Genomic DNA, 19,695 nt, shown 5'->3' on the forward strand with positions numbered 1-19,695 from the left:
TTCAGGCCTGTGCCCTCGCCCCAGGCCAGCCTCCAAACATGTCGCATCCGCTGAGAAGCCCGGAGGCCCACACACCTGTGCAAAGCCAGGCTTGCACGGGCCCTGGGGCTCAGAGCGCCCAGTGTGACCGCGGTCTTCACTGAACGGAAGCCCCCAGACTGACCCGCCGGGGCAGCCAAGCAGCAGGCGTGGGGGCCTGGTCTGGCCCTGCTGGCGTGGGGCACGGGCCACTCATGGAAGGAAGGCTGTGACCTGGAGACAAAGGCCCTCACCTGGCACCACTCAAGACAGCTGGAGACACCGGCGTGGCCCGAGGACCCCAGCACCCCAAGGCTCTAAGGGTCTGCAGGCAAGGTGGGAAGGCCAGCGTCCACACCAAGCAGGCGCGGAGCATGTGGGCAGTGCGTGGCCCTCTCCTTGGGGACCCTTCTCAAAAGGGCACCCCAGGACTTCAGAAAGCAGTGAAGGACCTTCTCCCTGCAAGGCCAGGGCAGTGCACCCCCAACCCGGGGCAACCGAGCTGGGGGAACAGAGTCAGCAACGGCGACATGGGGCCTGGGGAGGAAGCCCTGGGTGACCGAGCCCCTCGGCCGCGTTACCCTGGGGGCGGCGAGCGCTGAGCGGCACCCAGCCCCGCACCGCCACCCTCGGAGCAGGGCAACTGTCACACAATAAATACAAACAGAGCCGAGCTTTCTCCAGTGACCAAAACAAACAAGTCAATTTGGTTACCTGCTTTGGTTCCCTAAGCAAGTTGATCTGAACTCACAGTTTGAGCGAAACGTCTAAATACAATACTGGGAACTCCTGTTAGCACTAGGTTACCCAAATAAAGAAGCCAAAAAAAGCAAAGAAAAAGGGCTGCAACAGGAATTCTTAGTGATTATACACTAACCAGTCTGTGCGCGGCACATTTTATTTCTATAAAACTATTACAAAATATTCAAAAATACATTTTAGTAAATTTACAGCAGTTATTTCTCAACTTATTAATGCAAAAACATCCTTTGTTTTTCTCTGTACAAACTACAGGCTCCATTCTTGTGGGCTCATCACTATGTGCGCTTTTAAAAAATATTATTTTCTAATAAATTCTTTGAAGTTAAAAATAACAGAGTTCTTCCAGTTTGTCCAAGAAAAAAAAAAAAGTATGTGTGTGTGAGTGAGTGTGTAACAGTCTTGACTTCCAAGAATGTGGCCAAAATGGTGATGACAAAGCAAATATTAAACCCAGAAGACAATACAGGAGATGGCTGTGACATTGGAAGCTAGTTAAATTAAAATAATATATTTTCATATTTTACACTATTTCAAAAATGAAATGTAATTCAGTTAAGTATTGATCTCTCAAAAATCTAATTTACAATTCTGTGTATAAAAATATAATTTGTGGACCCCCATGAAGCATGTTTTAGTTTACACTTGCCGAAAAGCAGGAGCGTTGCAAAGGAGGAGTGGAGAGGACAGAATTCTGCTTTCTGAAAGTCAGGACGAGGGGCATGTAGAAAAATAGACTCTGGAGCGGGTGGCTTGGCCTCACAAAATAATCTTTCCCCCTGTGAGTACAGTTCACATGATAATAAATTATCCAAGAAACAAACTATTTAAGGCTCTTGAAGGTCCGGTTCATATTATTTTAAAACATCTATTCATACCAAACAAATAAATAGCCAGGAGAGGTGAAAAAAAAAATAACCAAAATTAAAACAAGAATCAAAAAATTCAAAAATATATATATATATAAACTAAAGACGACAGAATTTCTTGGGGTCTTTGATTCCTTATAGTCTACTTTGGACTGTCCTACTTTATTCTTATTCTTACTCTTATTATAATTAAAGTCTCATTGCGTGCGCTGTTTCCGTGTGTCCTTTGCGGTGTCCGGCCCCCCCACCCCACCCGCCCCGCCCCGGCCCACCCCACCCCGGTGCCCTCCCCGGCCCCCGTGGCCTTCAGCTGGACTTGACCGCCATACCCAGCGGGTGCAAGGCCTCGCTGTCCAACAGCCAGGTGCCTATTTGGTAGAGCAGCTCCGAGTACCAGTGGATGCCCGCGGCGCCCGGCGCGTCGGCCGCCCCCGGCACGGGCGGGGGCACTCGGCCGCCGCCCCCGCCGTCGCCGGCTCCGCCGCGGTCCGTGCGCCCGGGCGCCAGCGCGGCCAGGAGCGCGTGCGCCAGGCGGTAGGGCGCGAAGGCCCCGTGCGCCCAGCTGTGCTCCTCGATGACCGCGTAGCACGAGGCCAGCACCCGGTTGATGAGGATGGTCCCGTGTGCCGTGAGCGGCGCGTAGGCGCCCGCCGTCTCCTCGCGCAGCGTCACGCTGTGCACCGCGGCGGGCAGCAGCCGCCGGGCCCCGCCGCGCTCGGCCACCACGTACACGTGCTGGCCCGGCCGCACGCGGCTGGCGAAAAGCGCCCGGCGCCCTGGCGCGCCCCCGCCCGCCGCCGCCGCCCCCTCGGGCGCCCCTGCGGCCGAGCCGTTGTGCGGCGCCACGAAGAGCAGGTGCGCGGCGGTGAGCAGCAGGCGCTCGCGAGGCTCCCGCGTCTCGATGGCGTAGAAGACCTTTTTGGCGCCACGGTCGCGGTCCAGGAAGGTGAGGAAGTCGCTGTAGAGCAGCCGGCCCTCGTCGTCGGCCGCCAGCACGCGGTCCCCGGGCCGCAGGTCCTTCACCAGCTTGGTGCCGCCCTGCTCCAGATGCACCGTGGCCGAGCCCGGGAAGCAGCCGCCCGACTTGGCCGCCACCGAGTTCTCTGCGGGGGGGGGGGGGGGGGCGGAGAGGCGAGACAAGGGAAGACGGGGAAGGGGGTGGCGGTGAGTCCCGAGAAGGAGGCTCCGGTGGAAGGCGTGAGGGGCGCGCGCTTGGCGTCCCGCGCGCCCAGGCCGGGGATGCCCGTGGCTCCGGGGCGGGGGTGGGGTGGGGGAGACAGTCCGGCCTGGGCGCGCGCAGACCTCCCTCCCCCACCCCCATCCCGGAGGCCGATTTCAGATGCAGACGCATTCCTTAACGACTCTCTTAGGGCTGGACCGACGGTGCCAAAGGTCGGTTGGCGTCTCCGGCGGGAGGCCGCTTACCCTCCTTCCCTTCCGCCTCCCTCACCCCCACCGCCGCCTCCGCACACACCCAACCTCGGCGCGAATTCACAGGGTATTTGCTCTCCACTTGGAGTCCTCAGGAAGCCTCCTCGAGCTCCCCCGCGCGCCGGGGCGCACCCTCCTTCCCTCCCGCCTCGGCGCGGGGCGCCGCGCCCCTGCCTTCGTGCGCTCCGCACTCGGGCCGCGCGGCTGGCACCCTGGGCCGCCCACCCCAGGGCCCAGCGGGGTTGAGGTCGGGGAGCTTGGGGTCGGCCGGCCGGTGTGTGTGTTGGGGGGGGGTGGGAGTGAAAAATAGCTGTAGTAGTTGTAGCAACTGCACAAACATTCCAGAGCTTTGGCCGAGGTGTGAAAACCCGGAGCTGTGTGGGTTTTCTAATTAAAATCCAATAAAGGGCTCGCCATTGTCATTGTGATTTCTGCACCAAACGGGAGGCGCTCTTGGAAGAGGGGACCCTTCCATCCCTCCCCCCGCCCCCCCCCCACTTTCTCTGCGCGGGCCGCCCCCTCCCTGTTTGCTCAGGTGCAACGCCCCTCCCCCCGCCCCCCGGCGATTCACACGCGGGCCTTCCAGAGGCCCGGGCCTCACAAGCACTATTTGCACAGCCAGGCCTCTCTTGCAAGCACTCAAGATGTGTATTTGAATTTTAAATGGCGGGGCCTGCTCCGCGCTCGGGAAGCCCCGGGTTCTCAAGGCCCCTTGACTACCGGCTTTCTCCGGCCTCCGTCGCTCTCTGAGGCTCACTGTCCCCGGGACAATAATCCCGGGGAGCCGGGCGGCGCGCGGGGGGCCGGGGAGGAGGGGCGGGACGGCCCCCCGTCTTCTTTGCATTCCAATCTCCGGGATCAGGCTTTTGGCAAATAGAGATCGCCAGAAAGAATCTTCCTGCTGGAATTACTGAGGGTATTTAATCTTCTCATCGTTTTCTCGGGCATGAAGTGCAGGGGCCGGCCTTTGGAGGCCCGCCGCAGCCGCCCGCAAGGCGCCCGGGACTCAGGCGAGCCCGAGTCGTCGAGTCGCACGCCCCTGCCTGACACGCACCGCCCCGCGCCCAGCCCGCGTGCGCGGAATGCCAATGAGCGGCTCTGCTGAGCGCCCCGGCCCCGTGCCCCCGCCAGGGTCCCGGGTCGGACGACCGCTGCTCATTTGCGCAGAGACCTCGAGGGACTACCCCCCACCTACCCCAGCCCCGCCAGGGGGTACCCCGCGGAACGGGGTGGCCGGGAGGGGGCCGCGCGCCGCGCCTCCGTTTGGGAGCCCCGCGCAGGGGCGGGGGTGGGGGGCGCGCCTTGGCGCCCTCCAGGGGCTGAGACCCTTTCTCGGGCTATAAACCCAGACCTTCTGCCCACCCGTCCACACCTTGTGTGCCAAGAAGCCATCATTTTTCTGTCCTCCAAAGTGTGTCGACACTTCGCAAGTGTTTTTCCTCCTAACGTGCTAGTAAAACACAGGTTAGGGGACAAACGCAAACCCAGGGGCGGGGGAGACGGAGCTCCTCCGACACCCATTGTGGACTGCTGTGCTGAAGGCGCCAGCTTCTGCAGGGAGGTGGCGGGACCGCCCGGCCGAGTCGGGGCCTGCGCCCGCGCGCGCGCCTGCCTCCGGAGCTGTTCCTCGCCCGCAACAGCGAGTGGCGTTGCAGGCCCAGGGAAGCGGCCTCGCGGCGCAGGGCGGCCCGGCTGGTTCCCAGGGAGGACGGGCGCTCCGGGCTGGCGCCCTCCAGATGTTGGAAGCCGTAACTACTGGCTTTGTGACCGGCCGCCGGGCCTCGTCCCCCAGGCCGGGTGAGCCCAGTTAGCTTAGGCTCCGGCGGGGCGGGGAGGGGACAGGGTTTCCACCCGGGGCGGCTCCTCCCGCGCAGGGAGGCGGGGGCGGAGTGGGGAGTGGTTCCTTCTTAAGCCCTCCCGAGACAGAGGCTCCGGGCCAGAGCTGGCTCTCTGGGCTGGGCTGCCTCTTTCACCACGAAAGTCGCCCCCACCCCGCCCCACCACCCCCAATCTTTCCTCCCCGTCTCCTGCCACCTGCACTGGGGGCTCCGGAAACCGGGCTGGAGGGAGGCCCGGGAAGCCAGATGCCCTCTGCATCTGGACTCCGAGGACATGGGCCTCTGCAGCCTCCAAGGTGGCCATGGCGAAGGGCCGTCCCCCGCAAACAGCAGTCAGCCCCCAGGGCCCTCCCTGCCCGTCCCCCACCCATCTTCCTCCGGCCCTGGAGTCAGCCTGTGGGGTGCCGAGCTGGAGGTGGGCGGGAGGGGGGCGTGCTGCCGGCAGGGGCGGGCCGGCCCCTCACCTGCTTTCACGGAGCAGTGGATGTGCGCCTTGGACTCGTAGTAGACCCAGTCGAAGCCGGCCTCCACGGCCAGGCGCGCCAGCATGCCGTACTTGCTGCGGTCGCGGTCCGAGGTGGTGATGTCCACGGCGCGGCCCTCGTAGTGCAGCGACTCCTCCGAGTGGTGGCCGTCCTCATCCCAGCCCTCAGTCACCCGCAGCTTCACGCCCGGCCATTGGTTCATCACGGAGATGGCTAAAGCGTTCAGCTTGTCCTTGCACCTCTGTGGGGAGAAGGGGGCACCCCAGGGGACGTTAGCATCCAGGCCTGCCAGCCACTCCCACCGCGGGCCACCCTATGCCTCTCTACCCTATGCCACCCTTGCCCCTGTGGGCTGTTCAGCCCAGCCCCCCAAGATGCAGACTGTGCAGAGGAGGAGGGAGACAAGGCCTGGGCCGGGGCGAGGGCACTTGGGTAGGAGAGGTCCTGGCATCTGTGGGATGTCAGAGACAACCTGGGGACTTTCTCTGCATCTGAAACAGCAGAGGCCCGATCGTGGCGGAGAAGCAGATGAAATTTCTCGGCAACAAGTCAACTGCGTTTCTGGATGATGGCTGCGGCCCGCACCCTGCGCCAGGGTGCCCTCCAGCCCTGCCCCCTCCTGCTTGGCTGCATCCCCAGCACCTGTGCGAGGCTCCGCCCCTCTCCCTGGACAAACCCCTCATCTGGAGGCCGCAGAGAGGCCCGGGGCGCAACTGTGCTGCAAAAAGAAAAATACACTGTCTACTTCTCAAAGAATTAAAAGCCTTGCCTTATCTCTGTGCCCTGGCTCCTGCCCTATGCCTATCTGGGGCGAGACTTAAGCCAAAGGTAGAGAGGTAGGTGGGACGCTGATAGCGACTCGAGGGGCGGGGGAGCCGGGAGTGAAAGGCAACCAGGTGAGTTATAATTTTCTATAAGGCCAGGGCCGGATGGCAAACATTCTTTATCTGGACAGCCGCATTCCTTTTCCCCGTGGAACTCTTTTTTTCCCCCAGCTTTTCTGCGGTCTGATTGTGACTCTTGTTTTCCTTAACCTGTTCCCTTCCCCCCTCTTGTTTTCTTGGCCGGCTCAGAATGGTGTCCTGCAAGTTTGAAGAGCAAACTTAAGAGCTGGAGGAGGGGTGGGGAGGGGAGGGGACGGGTGGGGAAGGGTGCGGTGAGGTGGGGTAGGGGATCGGGGATGGGGGGTGGGGAGAGGGGAGGGGGATGGGGATGGGGGAAGGGGTAGGAGGGTGAGCTGGAGAGGCCCCCCGGGGGCCTCTGAGCCCTTGCCTTGGGGAGCCTCCTTCTGGAAACTGCCCTTGGGGTCCCCCCTCCTCCCCACAAGGAAGCTGCCTTCCTTGTGGAGTAAAGAAACAGTGAATTGGCGGGACTCGAGCCAGGGCAAAGTTGTGGGAGTTCCCTCAGGATTCTTGGGTCCCATTCAGATAAGGATGCGAGAGCGCCTTGGATCACGTGTGCATTGCTGTGGACAGTAACTCACTGGACTGTTGCCCCGCGGCTGCTGGGTGTGGGACTGCAAAAAGGGGGAGTGGTGACCAAGTCAGGATGGGGGCTTCCCCCAAAGAGGCAGACTCGAGGGGGAGGTAGGTGACAACTCCAAGCTGACTTCTGCAGAGGGCGGGGCTGACCTCCAGCGGGGACCCCGGTAACCGAGATGACACGACGCCCCCCGCCAGGGCTCTGATTATGGCTGGGTGGGGTGGGGGGGTCTCGTCCTACGGAGTCGGGGGGGGGGGGCGGTTTGCCGAGGGCTCTGGCAAGGGCTGCTGCCGCATTTTAAGGGGACGTGACCGATTGCGCAACAGGAAAAGTCTTGTGTATTTGGCAGCAATAAATACCAGTCTATGGTTGTAGGGTTAAACATACAACAAATGTGTGTTGGGGGTGGGGGGTGGTGGTGCGGGCAGAGGACTAGGGGGCGGCCCTGGTAACAGGTCAGCGCTTGCAGGTTTCTGGGCCCGCCAACAGTTTTCTTTAAAAAAAAAAGTCGGAAGGACAGAGTTTGAGTGAGGTCATCTCGAGGATTGAATGCGTTTTACATGAAAATCAATCAGTAAACCAGAGGCAGTTTCGAGCCGGGATGTGGAACGCGCTGCGCAGGCGCACACCACGACGCGCACACGCAGACACTCGCCTCCCGAGCCCCCATGGCACCCCGGCTCCCTGCTTTCGGGGGGCAGGCGGAGCTTTTTGATGGCTTCCTCCGGGGCCGCTGGCGAGGGGGAGGGCGGGTTGGGGAGCACCTGTACCGGACCCCGCCTTCTGAGCTGCGCCACCCGGGCAGGCGATGGAGAAGCCGGGCGAGGAGCCCCGGGGCCGCGCCAAGGCAGGCCCGAGTCGGCGCCCCGCGCCCCACGCGCGCTCCCCCTGCTCGGCCGGGCGCCGGGAGCGGGGGGGCCTCGGCCCCGCGGCTGCAGGACGCTCCGCGCCCCGGCCGGGCGGGGTCGTCGCAGGCAGAGCCGGGAAGGCTGGGCTGGTGATCAATTCACTGGGTCGTGTGCCACGAATCAAGCCCGCCTCTGTGCAGCCACCGTGAAGCCCGGCGGGGCCGGCGGGCCCGGCTTTGTGTCGGCGGAAGGCCGAGCTGTTCCCCACGCCTGGGCTCCCGCCGCCTCCCTCGTCTGCGCAGCCGCTCCGCGCCCCGGGGAGCCGAGCGGGGGCTGTCGCCGCCGACGGGCTTCCCCGGCGCGGGGGAGGGGTGCCCCAACTTCACAAGGGTCTCCCCCCCAAGTCCCGCACGCGCCTCTCTCCACGCCTCCGCCCCCACTGCAGAAAACCAAGCCCCTCCCGTGGAACCCACCGCGGAGCGCCGCTCCCCGGGGGCCGCTACGCACTCCCCGGAAGCCTGACGGTCCCCACCGCAGCCCCCGGCCGGCCCCCGGCGGCCCCCTGCCCCCTCGGAGCCCCCGGCACCCGCGGCCGGCCTGCGGGGAGAGCGTGTCGGTCTGCGCTTCCCCCTCCCCGCCTCGAGTTAATATTAACAGGAGCGCCTGCGTTCCTGAACTGCTCTCAAAGTTCCACTGGGGACGATCTCGCCATGGTTGAGGGACTTGGGCGGCAGTCCCATTAGAGAGACAGGGACGCAGAGAGACGGGGGAGGAGGGACGCGCACCTGAGAACAGTCTGGGCGGTTATCTTAAGTGGGGGGCCCACGGGGCGCAGGTGCCCGCTCCCCCCCTTCGCCCGCCCTGCTGTCCCCGCCCAGGTCTCCCGCCTTCCGCGCTTTAACTCTTAGGACCGGGGGGCGCGGGAAGGACGCGGTGGCGGAGCGCAAGGGGGCACCTCTCAGGCCGCCCCCCGGCCAGCCTCCCCATTTTCAGGGGGCGTTGGGGGGGTCCCGGCTACGATCCTGGCCCGCCTTGCCCCACCCCGCCCCCCTCGCCGACTGCCCCTCCCCCCTCCTTTTGTGTTGGGAACGGGAATAGCCACTGCCCAAGGAAAAAAAGTATTTGTTTTCGTTTCGTTCGTCTGAGGGAAGTTGACAGAAGGTCAGAAGTTCAAATGCTGCCAGCGCACACGGCGGCCGGAGCGGCCCGGCGTCGGGCCGCGCGGCCGTGGGTCCCGGCGGGGGCTGCCAGGGGCGGCGAGGGGCCCGGTGGGGGGCTCGGCCGGGCGCCCTGGCCCGCGAGGCGCCCCCGCCCGGGAACCGGCCTGCCCCCTCCCCCCCTGCCCCCTCCGGCACGCTCGGTGCCGCCCCCGCCAGCCCGGCCGTCGGAGCGCCGCCGGGAGCCCTTGGCCGAGCCCGCGCTCGGGCGCGTGGAGGGGCCGGCGGGAGGCCGCGGTTCAGCCCCGCGCGCACTGAAACCCGAGCCGCGGGATCGATAACCCGGGAGTAAGTGGAGCCGGGATGCGTCTGCCCGGGTGCGCGGCTCCGCGCGCTCGGCCCGGGTGGCGGGGCGGCGAGGCCCGCGGCCCCGGCAGGGTGCGGGCCGGGGACCCCGCGCCCTCCCGCGCCGGCCCCGCGCGGAGCGCGGCGCACGCCGAGCCCTCCGGCTCGGGGACCTCCGGCGCCCCCTCCCCCGCCGCTTTCTCCGGGCTCGCGCCCCGCTCCCCCGGCTCCGAGGGATCCCGGGTAGGCCCCTTCCGTCCCGCGGGGGTCGAGCGTGAGCCGGGGGTCGGAGCCCCGCACGCGCCGGGCCCCCCGCGGCCTGCGCAGAGTTAACTGCGGCTCTCGCCGCTCCCGGCACCGGCGCGCGCGTCCGCACTCGCGGGCCAGATTTAAGGTGGTCGGGAGCAGATGCGAGCGAGCCGGGGAGAAGGACCTTCTCCGCCCCCGCTCCCTCTCCGCCCCCTGCCCGTCCGCGGAAGCCCGCTGCCCCGCCGGGCCCTCGCTCTGCTCGGCTCCGCCGCAAGGCCGGGCAGCGGGCCGGGGAGCGCCGCGGCCCCGGAGGCGGCTCCCGGGTCGCTCCCGCCCCCAGCCTCCCCCGCACCAGCGGCCCGCCAGCGCCGCTCCGTCAGCGGCGGTGCGCTCCTGGCCCTAAAGGTAGGACTCGAATATTTTAATAGGGCAATAAAAAGGATGTTGACCTATATTCCTCAGGAAATCCATTTCTAGCTTCAGTCCTACGTGCGTGGAGTTGGCGGAAAGTCTCCCACTGGCGGGGAGATGGGCAGTCAGGAGTCTTCAGCGGAGGTAGGGAGGGCGAGAGGAATGCGTGTTTCGCTTTGGTTCGTCTCTCCAGCCCCCTCCCGCTGATACCGAGTCTCTCCTAATTCCTAGGCAAGCAGGTTGAAAACTAGCGTGATGCAATGCCAGTAAGTTCTAAGTCCCTCCCCTCAAGTACCGCGGGCTCGGGAGAATCAGAGGGCATCCTTAAAGAAATATCGATACAGTCACACTCGGGTGGGCACAACCGCCCGCGACCGAGTGGCGGTGGAAGCTCTGTGATCCGGGCAGGGGCCAGCCCGGTGGCCTCTGGACCCCCACCCTTTGTCAGCACTGCCTGTGGAGGGGCTTTGAGGAGGGGGGGGCGGCGTGCGACAGAGTGGGGTAGTGGTGGGAAAAGGAAAGCACAGAGGAGAAAGGAAAGCGGGAAGCGCAGAGGCTGCACCTGCCCGGTGACCTGGACACCCCTTGACGTTGCCCCCTGGGCTCCTCCCTCGGTGCCCACTCCCAACTTGGAAAGGACAGATGACCCCAAAGGGAAGGTCTCCCCAAGTTTCCAGCCAAAGCCAGGCAGGATGGAAAGGCCATCCCGGCAGGATGCATGCGGTCAGGGGCTCCCATGGACCGCATCTCCTGGCGTCCTTACCCCCCACCCCCACCCCCACCCTCAACTTGTCCATCTGGACCCTTCACCTCCATTCCCCTCCAGGAAGAGGAAGGCACCCGGAGGCCCGGCAGGTGGGTGGGGAAGGAGCGGGCAAAATCGCCTTTCTACCTGCCTGAAGAGCAAACAGACCCAACTGCATGGTTACACATAACCCCTTGAAAGCAACACATTCCACGCCCCGCGCTGGGTTTCTACCTGAGTCATCAGCCGGTCCGCTCCAGTGTTTTCCTCATCCTTAAATATGATGTCGGGGTTGTAATTGGGGGTGAGTTCCTTAAATCGCTCTGAGTTTCTGGTGATCTTCCCCTCGTATCTTCCACTGGCCCCTAGGGTCTTCTCGGCCACGTTGGGGATAAACTGCTTGTAGGCTAAAGGGGTCAGCTTTTTGGGGTTCCGCCTCTTGCCAAATCCCCTGCCGGGTCCGCACGCCAGCCCCGAGCACATCAACAGCGAGGAGACCAGCAGCACCAGGAGACATCTCGCCAGCAGCAGCATCTCGTCCATGGAGCCCGGGGACCTGGCGGCCGGCCGGCGCAGGTCCGAGTGCGCGAGGGTGCGGGTGTGCGAGTGTGCGCGCTCTGCCTCCCTCGCTCCGGCTGGCTGCTGGCGCCCGCGCGCCCTGCCTCGCTCTTTCTTTTCCTATATAACCTTGCCCGCCGCCGCCGCTGCGGGGGACTCGCCACCGATCCGCACCCAGACGGGGGCTGGGACGGCAGGCTGCTGGCCGCTGATAACGGAACGCATCGGAGTTGGGGCTCAAGACAGCCGGCAGAAGACAAAAAGAGTCTGATTTTAAATGGTAGCAAGCCTGAGAGCTTGTGCGAGAGGCTGTCTTCAGTACTATATTATAGCTGGCAGGGCGGATCTGATTGGCCGAAGCCGCACAAGCTTGTCTTCTGATGTTTAACCCTAAAAAAGACTCATTTTTTTTCCCCCTCTGTTGCTGCTGTGGCTTTATTTTTACCTGAAGGCTTCTAGTTAAGAGAGGAAAACATCTTCACTGAGACAAAGGTGAGAGGGAGGGAGGAGGCAGGCAGATGAGGATAACCTCAGTTACCCCTGCCCTGCACACACCTCCTGTTCCCCCTTCCCTTTCTCCGGAATGGTAGATGCTTCAGTTAAAACCAACTTAAGTTTTTAAAGGACAATCTAGACTCAGCGTCCCCCACCCCCAGGCTTCCATCACCAAACAAATAGTCTCTCAAATGTTTGTTGGGCAGAGCTGCCCAGGTCTTATTTAAATGTTTTCCCAGGGACTTTATCATGCAGGCCAGGTCTCCCTGCAGTTGAAAGACAGTGGGGGGGGGGGGGGGGTCCTATGCTCCTCCCGAAGGTTCCAGTCACTACAACTGGTCAGGACGCACAACACACGCCATGTGGTGCTATTTGAGGAGCTTCTGACACCTTAGAACAACTTGAACCTGCTGCTGTTTACTGTGATTCAGTTAATGCATTATTTTTAACGTCCTGAAAGTAGAATGGAGACGCGCTCAGGGGCTGGTGCAGAGTGAGCTGAGGGGATGGGCCGGCCGGCTGGGCCCTAGTGGGTCTGGGGGGCTGCACCCCAGCTCAGAGTAGGGCGGTGCTGGTGCCTGCGTGGTGGGCGGAGGCCTACTGTGCTGGGGGCGGGGGGCAGCGGGGAGTGGGCAAGGCTGTGCACACACCGCCCCCACGATTGCATCGATCGGAGCAAAGTGCAGGCCAGAGATGAGGTGAATGTGGAATTCAGGCTCCTTGCACATCACGCCGAGCTGGCTTTCCCTGGAGTGGGTCACAGTCCTTGTGCCCCAGGGGTTGCAGCCTGAGGTGGGGCAGGGCGCTGGGGGCACACCGTCCTGGTCAGAAAGGGGCGTCCAGGAGCAGGCTTAGTGCTCAGGGCCAGCAATGCTGGAGCTCCCAGGTCCTGCATTTAAGGAACAAACTCAAAGTCTTATTTCAACCAGAAAAAGAAAAGCAAAGATCCCCCCACCCCTTTTGCAGAATATGTCCTCCTGGGCCCTGCCCTATTGCTCAGACACAGTAACTGCTCTGGAGTGGGGTGGGGGGCGGGGCTGTCCACGTGGAGCGGACGGAGCGAGGCCTGGGGTTAACTCTGCAGTTAAGAGCTGTCGCTGGGCCCCAGCCATGGTCTGGGTGAGCTCCACGCAGACACGCTTTTCTGGGGGCAGCGTGGAAGGGGAGCGTCGTCAGGGTCTGCAGTGGGGCACCCTCGCAGAAACCCAGCATCACCAACGCTCTGCCGTCCAGGAGCCCCTCCCGCTCCCCATGTTGGTCTATGATTCGTGGGGTGCCAACCTGACTTCCTCAAGGCCTCCCAGTGGGGCAGGAGCAGGAGGGTCACACTGGCCTAGGCCCCGGAGGCCGGTCTGCTCGGGGCAGTCGCCTCGTGCAGCTCAGCGTGGTCATGACACGGCTGGAGGTGGGGGCTTGTCATCAAGCCCCTGGGCCCTGGGGACACTCTGGCCTCCTGACCGTCTTCCCCTGGACACGAGTGGCGCCTCCCTCCAGCCCCTTCCCTCCTCTCCCCTTCCCCTCTCCTAGAAAGGCAAAAGGGCTGCAGCACTGGGTCTCAGACCCCACAGCCCGAAACCCAGGACCCATGTAGCCACCACGTGAGCAGGGATGCTCCCCCAGCATCCCACCAGGACCCCAGGCCGGCCAGGCACCAGAGCGAGGCTGGCACTTGGGGAACCAAAGCCCGAGTGCCTCAGCTGCAGAGGGCTCGGAGACCTGAGGCCTCGGGGAGCGGGCACTTGGCCCCTCACTCCCAGGAGGTGGAAGGTCCCTTCCTCCTGCCCCAACGGTGCGGGGGTGGGCGGGGGTGGGGGGTCGGGCTGAGGCCAACCGTGCCTGCCAGCCCCGGACACCCTGAGAGCCTGCCAGGGTTGCCTGCCCAGAGACTGGCCGATCCTCAGGAATGAAAAAGCGATAGGCCGTCCACCCACCACTGATGCCTGAATTCCAAGGACCTGCTCCCTGTCGTGGCGGGGGTGGTGGTGGTGGGGAATCAGGACAGAAAGCCACTGCAGCTTGCGTCTCTCGCCCTAGAAACGAGGGCATCGGCCGAGCGCCCCGAGATGCTGAGGTCTCGCCCTCCCCCCGCGTCCCCGGCCTTTCATCCCGCCCCTCCCCACCTCCCAGACACCAGACACGGGCGTCTTCCACCTCCAGACGCCAGATGGCTCCCTCTCTTTGCCGTTACCCTCCAGACGGCTGGGCCCCTCCCCCGTGCGGGCCGGAGGTTCCAAGCCCCAGCCCCTGCCGGCGCTGACCCGGCCTCCCAGGTAACCCTGAGGGGCCCTAGCTGACCCGTCTGGGCCCTGCCCTCCTTTCCCGCAGTCCTCTCCTTCCTCCCTCCGCCCCGCCCCCCTCCCCGCAGCCTCCCATCCTCCCATCCCTCGCCAGCATCCTTGCTGAGGACAGGTGGCTGCCCGGTTCCTGCCCCCGCTCCCAGGAGGCGCCTCCGGGCCGGGCCCCCGCCGCCCCACCGGCCCCCGCCGCTAGATGGCCCCGTCAGTCTGCCTACAGGCTCCGCTCTGCCGGTGTAGGAGCCGCGTGCCGCCCGGGTCGGGAGGCCCCCCCGCAAGCGGGGCTAGACGGCGTGGTCTTTAGTTTACGCTATCGCCCCTTCCCTTTTCCGGTTTGGCTGGGCCCTGCCGCTGGAGCTCTGGCCTCCCCATCAGAGCGGCCGTGGCCACACCTCTGCAGGGGCTGTCTGGACCACGGATCCTACCTCCTTCCTCCGTGTATCCCCCACTCTGACTTCTTTTCCCCGATCATACTGGTACTCAGTCTCTTTCCATCCAATCATCCAGTTTCAATTGCTTTCGCATTTTTGTTCCAGTTTTGGCAAATTGACTCTCTGCTGTTCCAGTTCTCCTAGGGATTGCTGGCCAGGCCCCGCTCGGGATGCTGGAGGGATGCGCCCTTCACCACTGCAGGCCTCACCCCGTGTTCCCTGCCCGACGACCCTGGAGCTGGGGCAAGGACCCCCGGCCTCCTGAGCTGCCCAGGGAGGGCCCTGCTGGCCCCAGTGGGAGCCCCCTCCCAGGTCAGCAGCAGCTACCGCTGCCCTTCATCCGTGTGCCTGTCATGCTGTGGCTGAGAGGCGGGCAGGGCTGAGAGGAACTGGGGAGGAGGACCCCGGCCCTGGCACGCTGGCATGAAGGGCCAGCGGGGCGATGCTGTCTGCACGGGTTGGCACTTGCACGGCCGTGTCTCCCGGCATTCAGAGCGGAGAGAGGGCCCTGCCCGGGGATGGGCACAGGCCTGGGGGGCGGACCCGTTTTTTCCCAGGCCTCGGTCCATCTCTGAAGCAGGAGCAGAGATGACAGTGAGCTCCCCGCCCCCCCCCACCCCCAGGACCTGTGATCTGCTCTGATACTTTGGGGGAGGGAGCTGGAGGGCCATGTGTCTCTCCCGGGAACAGGGGATGAGCCCAGAACCAGAGCCGACTGGCCAGTGGGTCCTGGAGCGGGGTTTAGAGTGGCCCGGGTCAGGGTGGGTGCCCTGGACGAGGGCACCCGTCCAGGGAGTGGAGACTCGGGGACACGTCCGGCTGCTCCTGTCGTCTCCCGGTCAGGGGTGAGGGGGGCGCTGTCCACCCCCGCTGGTGCTGTTGCTTTGGAGGAAGATGGCTGCGACCCTTCCTGGCAGCCAGCAGGGCACTTACGTCATCTGGGCAACTTCTGCCCAAACGTTTTCTTTTAGATGGAAAGGGATGCGGTGCTGACACGCAGAAACCCTGAGGCCGTCATGCCCCTCCCGGAGTGGAGGGAGCACAGAGACCCTGGGGGTGGGCTGGGGTGGGGGGCACGGCATCTGCTGGCAGCTTTCCGCCGGGTCCCAGAAGCCTGGGCAGCTCTGCTGCTCCAGGTCTGCCCTCCTCTGCCCCCTCTCTCTTGACCGATCACTGACCGCTTGTGACCCCCGGCGAATGGTGGTCTTCAAGCCTGCGATTCTGTGTTGAACTCGGCCAGCAGTTGGTCTAGGGTGGAGCCTGGGAGCCAACCCCCTCCACTACTCTGAACCCCCCACCCCCGCTGGCCCCCTAGGTGTGCAGCTTTGACACCCTGGCGCCCCCGCCCCCCCGCAGGGAGGCACCGGTGGGTCCGGCTGGCCTCCCAGGAGCCTTTCAGCTCTGCCGGGCACCAGTCCTGCGTGGAGTTGAGGTGGGGGCCCTTGGGGTCCCGCTTGGCCAGCCACTCCTCCTGGACCCCCAAATTTCCCCCCCCACAAAGAGTGTCCCCCTCCTTTGTTGCCTTGAAAGGGGGGTCATGCCGCTTCCTCCTTTTCTAAAGATGCTTTTTGACGTGGACCACTTTTAGAGTCTTTATTGAATTTGTTGCAATATTGTTTCTGTCTTCTGTTTTGTCTTTTTGGCCCCAAGGTATGTGGATCTTAGCTCCCTGACTGGAGATTGAACTTGTACCACCTGCATTGGAAGGGGAAGTCCTAACTCCTGGACCACCGGGGACGTCCTGCCTCATCTCTCTTAAGGTGCCCAGGCAAGACCCAGAAACACAGAGGCATCGGGAGGAGGGGGCTTGGAGGTGGGGGCTGGAGTGGCAGGAGGTGGGAGACAGAGCAGAAGGGGAAACCGAGGCGTGAACACACACTCGGGCTTCGCATCATTAGCACAGGCCCTGGAACCTTAGCAGCTCATCTACCTAGCGCTTAGGAGGCGGTGTTGAAAAAAATGCCTGGGAGGGTTGCTGGTGGCTCTAGCCGGGGGGGATGAGTAGTTTCCTGGGGAGACTGAGGCCACACCCCAGGGGGAGGCCCTGTGGGGCGGGATCCAGAAGGGAGGCATGCTGTGGATGCAAGAGGCACTTTCCCTGGGGGGCCCGTGGCCCCTCGCCTGTGGGGGAATACGGCACAGGGCCCTTGCTCACAGCGGTGCTCTCCTTGTGTTTGCCCAGCATCTCACCCAGAGAGCGCCGTGTGGCGAGAAGTTAAATCTCCCCTGTAACTTTGGGTATTCATATTTGCTCATTCATTGTCTATTATACATTTTCATTGTGCTTGGATGATATTCAGTTAATCAAGGCACAGGACCCTATCAAGCAGGCACCATTTGCAGCTGAGTAAAATGAGGTGCAGAGAGCGGCAGAAGGCCGTGGCAGAGGGTGGCCCTGCCCTGAGGCACGCTCACAGCCTCTGCTGGGCTGGGGCCAGCACGCAGGAGCTGCAGGCGGCTCTGCCCAAGGCCACTTGGCAGTGAGAGGTCAGCGTGGACCAGACTGACCTCCATCTCCAAGCTCCGGGTTCTGCACTCCTGAGTCCCAGGAGAGACACCCAGCAAGGCCGTGTTTCCAGGGTGCCCATGAGGCTGGCCCCTGAGGTGTGGACAGAAGCGGGGGTTTCAGGTTAGGTGCACTCAAGGACACTGTTTCTATGAATCCTTGAATTATTGATCACTCAGGTGACTGTGGAAAAGAACACAGCACAGCATGAAAGAAACCTTTAAAAGTAAGAGCAGTCTTCCCTGGCCGGCCTCTCCAAGCGATGTCTCTGTGTTAGAACGTGGGCCCTTCACTTGGAGGGGCCAGCTGCTAGTTGGGAATGACAGATTTTCAGATGCAGGACTTCCCACCTTACCTGCAGCTCCTCTGTTATTGTTACTCAGTGTTCTGTTCACCACGTGACAACATGTGGGTCTCCAGGGCCTTTGATCGGGCCCGTCAGAGAGGGGGCAGCACCCGCGTTGCGTGTTATCCGTCTGCAAGATGGAGAGCAGAGGCGGTCGGATGCACGCCCACCGTCACTCGCTGGGATGCTGAGCCTTCCTTCCTCCTTGCCAGATCTCAAAATTTGCTTATTCCAAATTTATTTTTCCAACAGATGATTGGCTTAAAGCAGCTTATGTGATACGCAGATCCAGGCAGACGACGAGATTCCCCGGAGCTGAGTGAGCCGGGTCCTCCTGTGTCCTATCTCCACAGGGGCAGGGTCGCATGATGTCGGGCAGGACAGACCGTCTGGAAGTCTCACCGACTGCCTTTTGCCTCTTGGTCCCTGAGCATGTTTATTTTCGCACCATTCTGCCCTCTCTTGGTTGTCTTGTTGTGGGTGAGCTCCCCCAGGCTGCAGTGACCAGGCGCCACGAGAGGCTTAAGACAACGGAGTACGTTGCTTCATAGTCTGGAGGCCAGACCTGCAGGGCCGTGTTCCCCGAGGTGCCAGGGAGGGGAGTCTCCCAGCCGTCTGCTCAGCCTCCGGCATTGTGTCTTATGGTCTGTGGATGCTTCACACCTGGCCATCTCCTCCGTGCACATCTGTGTGTCTCTCCTCTTAGAGCGACGCCAGTCTCTGGCTTAGGGCTTACCCCCTGCCAGTGTGGCCTCGTCTTCCCTAATTCCACCTGCAGAGAACCTAACTCCCCCTAAGGCCCCGTTCACAGGTATTGGGCTGGTCTTGTTGCTGTTCAGTCGCTCAGTCGTGTCCGACTCTTTGTGACCCCATGGAAGGCAGCACGCCAGGCCTCCCTGTCCATCACCATCTCCTGGACTTTGCTCAGACTCATGTCCATGGAGTCAGCGATGCCCTCCAACCATCTCGTCCTCTGTCGCCCGCTTCTCCTCTTGGACGTGACTTTTTGGCCCCCGCCGAGCCCACCAAAGTTGGATTAAGTGTTGGGTCTTCAGCGAGAGGCCAGATTGTCTCCGCCCCGCAGGTGAGCTCCTGGTCAGGACCGCCTGGGACCCAGTTTCCTCCTGGGGCGAGCGGAGGCAGCCAGGACCCTGGAGCTGCAAGTTGTGCATTGTTGTCTCTTGTTTGTGAGGCAGAAGCCGCGTCGCAGACGGCAGACGGTATCGCGCCAGCTCCCCATGTGCGCACATGCGATTGCAAATCTCGATGGAGCTGCTGTCACAGGTGAGGATCCCTCCTGAGAGCCAGTACCCGATCTGGGCATTCCATCCCACCCCCCACCCCAAAGAAAAGCTGCAGCCCACGGTAGCGGAGTCTTTAGTCACAAACATCTCTTTCGATGAACTTAGACAGGCTGATTCCAGGTTTCTTGCTCTCCCGCGTTTCCGTCTGCCGCCCTTGGGTCTTGCATGCCATCCTTGCCAGATCCACGGTCAGCCCTTGACTGGGCCCGGGAACGTCTCCATCACTTGCCCTCTCTGCTCCACGTCCACCTTTGGGGCCAGCCGCAGCCTCTCGCCTTCCATGGAGTCTGTCCATCTCCCCGTATCTGCATTGCGACCTGTGGACCCCAGAGCTTGGCGTGTCCCGCCCTCGGCGTCGAGCTGATGGCCTCTGTGTCGCTGCTTACAGAATCTTTGCCTTCAGGGGGTGGTTGTTTGCCTTTCGTCACTGTGGAGCTATTTGTATCCTCAACACATTTGCTAATTTCCAGAAGAGCCTTCAGGGTGTGAGACTTATTCATCTCTGTTTAAGTCCAGCAGCTTCTGCTCAGAAGATGCTCAATAAATATTTGTCAATTGACAGATGTTTCTTATTAATTAGCCAGTTCGACTGGTGATGTGCTGTGAGATGCACTCTGGTGGACGCTGCTTAAAAAGTAACCCAAGAAGGCAAAGCGAGCAAATAGCAACAACGGAAATCTTCAGATTAGGTCAGAGTCAGGGTACTTCCTCCGGCTGCAGAGGACCCTGGGGGCCTCGGTCTTGCCTCGCTGTGATCACAGAGGGGCCTCAGGGTGGCGGGTCTCCTCCTGTTCCCACACGTGGAGCCCCAGGCGCTGACCACAGCAGCCGCAGGGCCTCAGAGCGCGGCCCAAGTCAGGCCCGGTCTCTGCGGCCCACAGGACTGAGCCGGGGCGGGATCCCCGTCTGTGAAACGAGACGAACGTCTGGGGGCAGGGCTCGCTGGGCCGGTGACCGGTGCCTGGCAGCGCCTGGCCCGGCGTGGGCAAAGAGCTGAACAAAAGCGGTTTCACGTAGAGTGAGGGACACGGCCGCTTGATTCTCGTTTTGGGGAACTGGGCCTCAAGCAACCCCACCTTTTTTCACCAGAGTGGGTCTACGCCGGGACACTTCTTTAGTCTGAT

At 62.8% G+C, this 19,695-nt stretch overlaps 1 protein-coding gene and 2 long non-coding RNA genes across 5 annotated transcripts; 2 read left to right on the forward strand and 1 right to left on the reverse strand.

The window, feature by feature from the left end:
• Positions 1-1,952: 1,952 nt before the first annotated feature.
• On the reverse strand, positions 1,953-11,508 carry SHH (sonic hedgehog signaling molecule). Of its 2 annotated transcripts, XM_061166509.1 has the most exons (4): positions 10,872-11,508; positions 5,380-5,641; positions 2,140-2,749; positions 1,953-2,052 (listed from the first exon to the last, which is right to left on the reverse strand). In XM_061166509.1, exons 1-4 carry the CDS (start codon positions 11,178-11,180, stop codon positions 1,953-1,955), a joined length of 1,281 nt encoding a protein of 426 aa, XP_061022492.1. In that variant the 5' UTR covers positions 11,181-11,508. The 2 variants fall into 2 exon arrangements, with proteins under 2 accessions (XP_061022492.1, XP_061022491.1); XM_061166508.1 differs by having other exon boundaries at positions 1,953-2,749.
• LOC133072973 (uncharacterized) lies at positions 6,256-19,036 on the forward strand. 2 transcript variants are annotated; one of them, XR_009696832.1, is made up of 5 exons: positions 6,256-6,296; positions 16,066-16,175; positions 17,520-18,351; positions 18,464-18,551; positions 18,677-19,036. It is a non-coding gene; the product is annotated as an uncharacterized LOC133072973 (long non-coding RNA). The 2 variants fall into 2 exon arrangements; XR_009696833.1 differs by having other exon boundaries at positions 18,681-19,036.
• Positions 9,190-10,334, forward strand: LOC133072974 (uncharacterized). The gene is made up of 3 exons (XR_009696834.1): positions 9,190-9,235; positions 9,944-10,036; positions 10,124-10,334. It is a non-coding gene; the product is annotated as an uncharacterized LOC133072974 (long non-coding RNA).
• Positions 19,037-19,695: the final 659 nt, after the last annotated feature.

Source organism: Dama dama, chromosome 18 (genome assembly GCF_033118175.1).
Source record: "Dama dama isolate Ldn47 chromosome 18, ASM3311817v1, whole genome shotgun sequence".
Classification (NCBI taxonomy): Eukaryota; Metazoa; Chordata; class Mammalia; order Artiodactyla; family Cervidae; genus Dama; species Dama dama.

Bases quoted from the DNA above. Each gene is read 5' to 3' on its own strand.
- SHH (XM_061166508.1), bottom strand. From the start codon at position 11,180: ATGGACGAGATGCTGCTGCTGGCGAGATGTCTCCTGGTGCTGCTGGTC. The intron at 5,642-10,871 runs GTAGAAACCCAG...TTCTCCCCACAG, and splicing joins CGGACCGGCTGATGACTCAG to AGGTGCAAGGACAAGCTGAA. The intron at 2,750-5,379 runs GTGAGGGGCCGG...CCCCCCCCGCAG, and splicing joins CCACTGCTCCGTGAAAGCAG to AGAACTCGGTGGCGGCCAAG.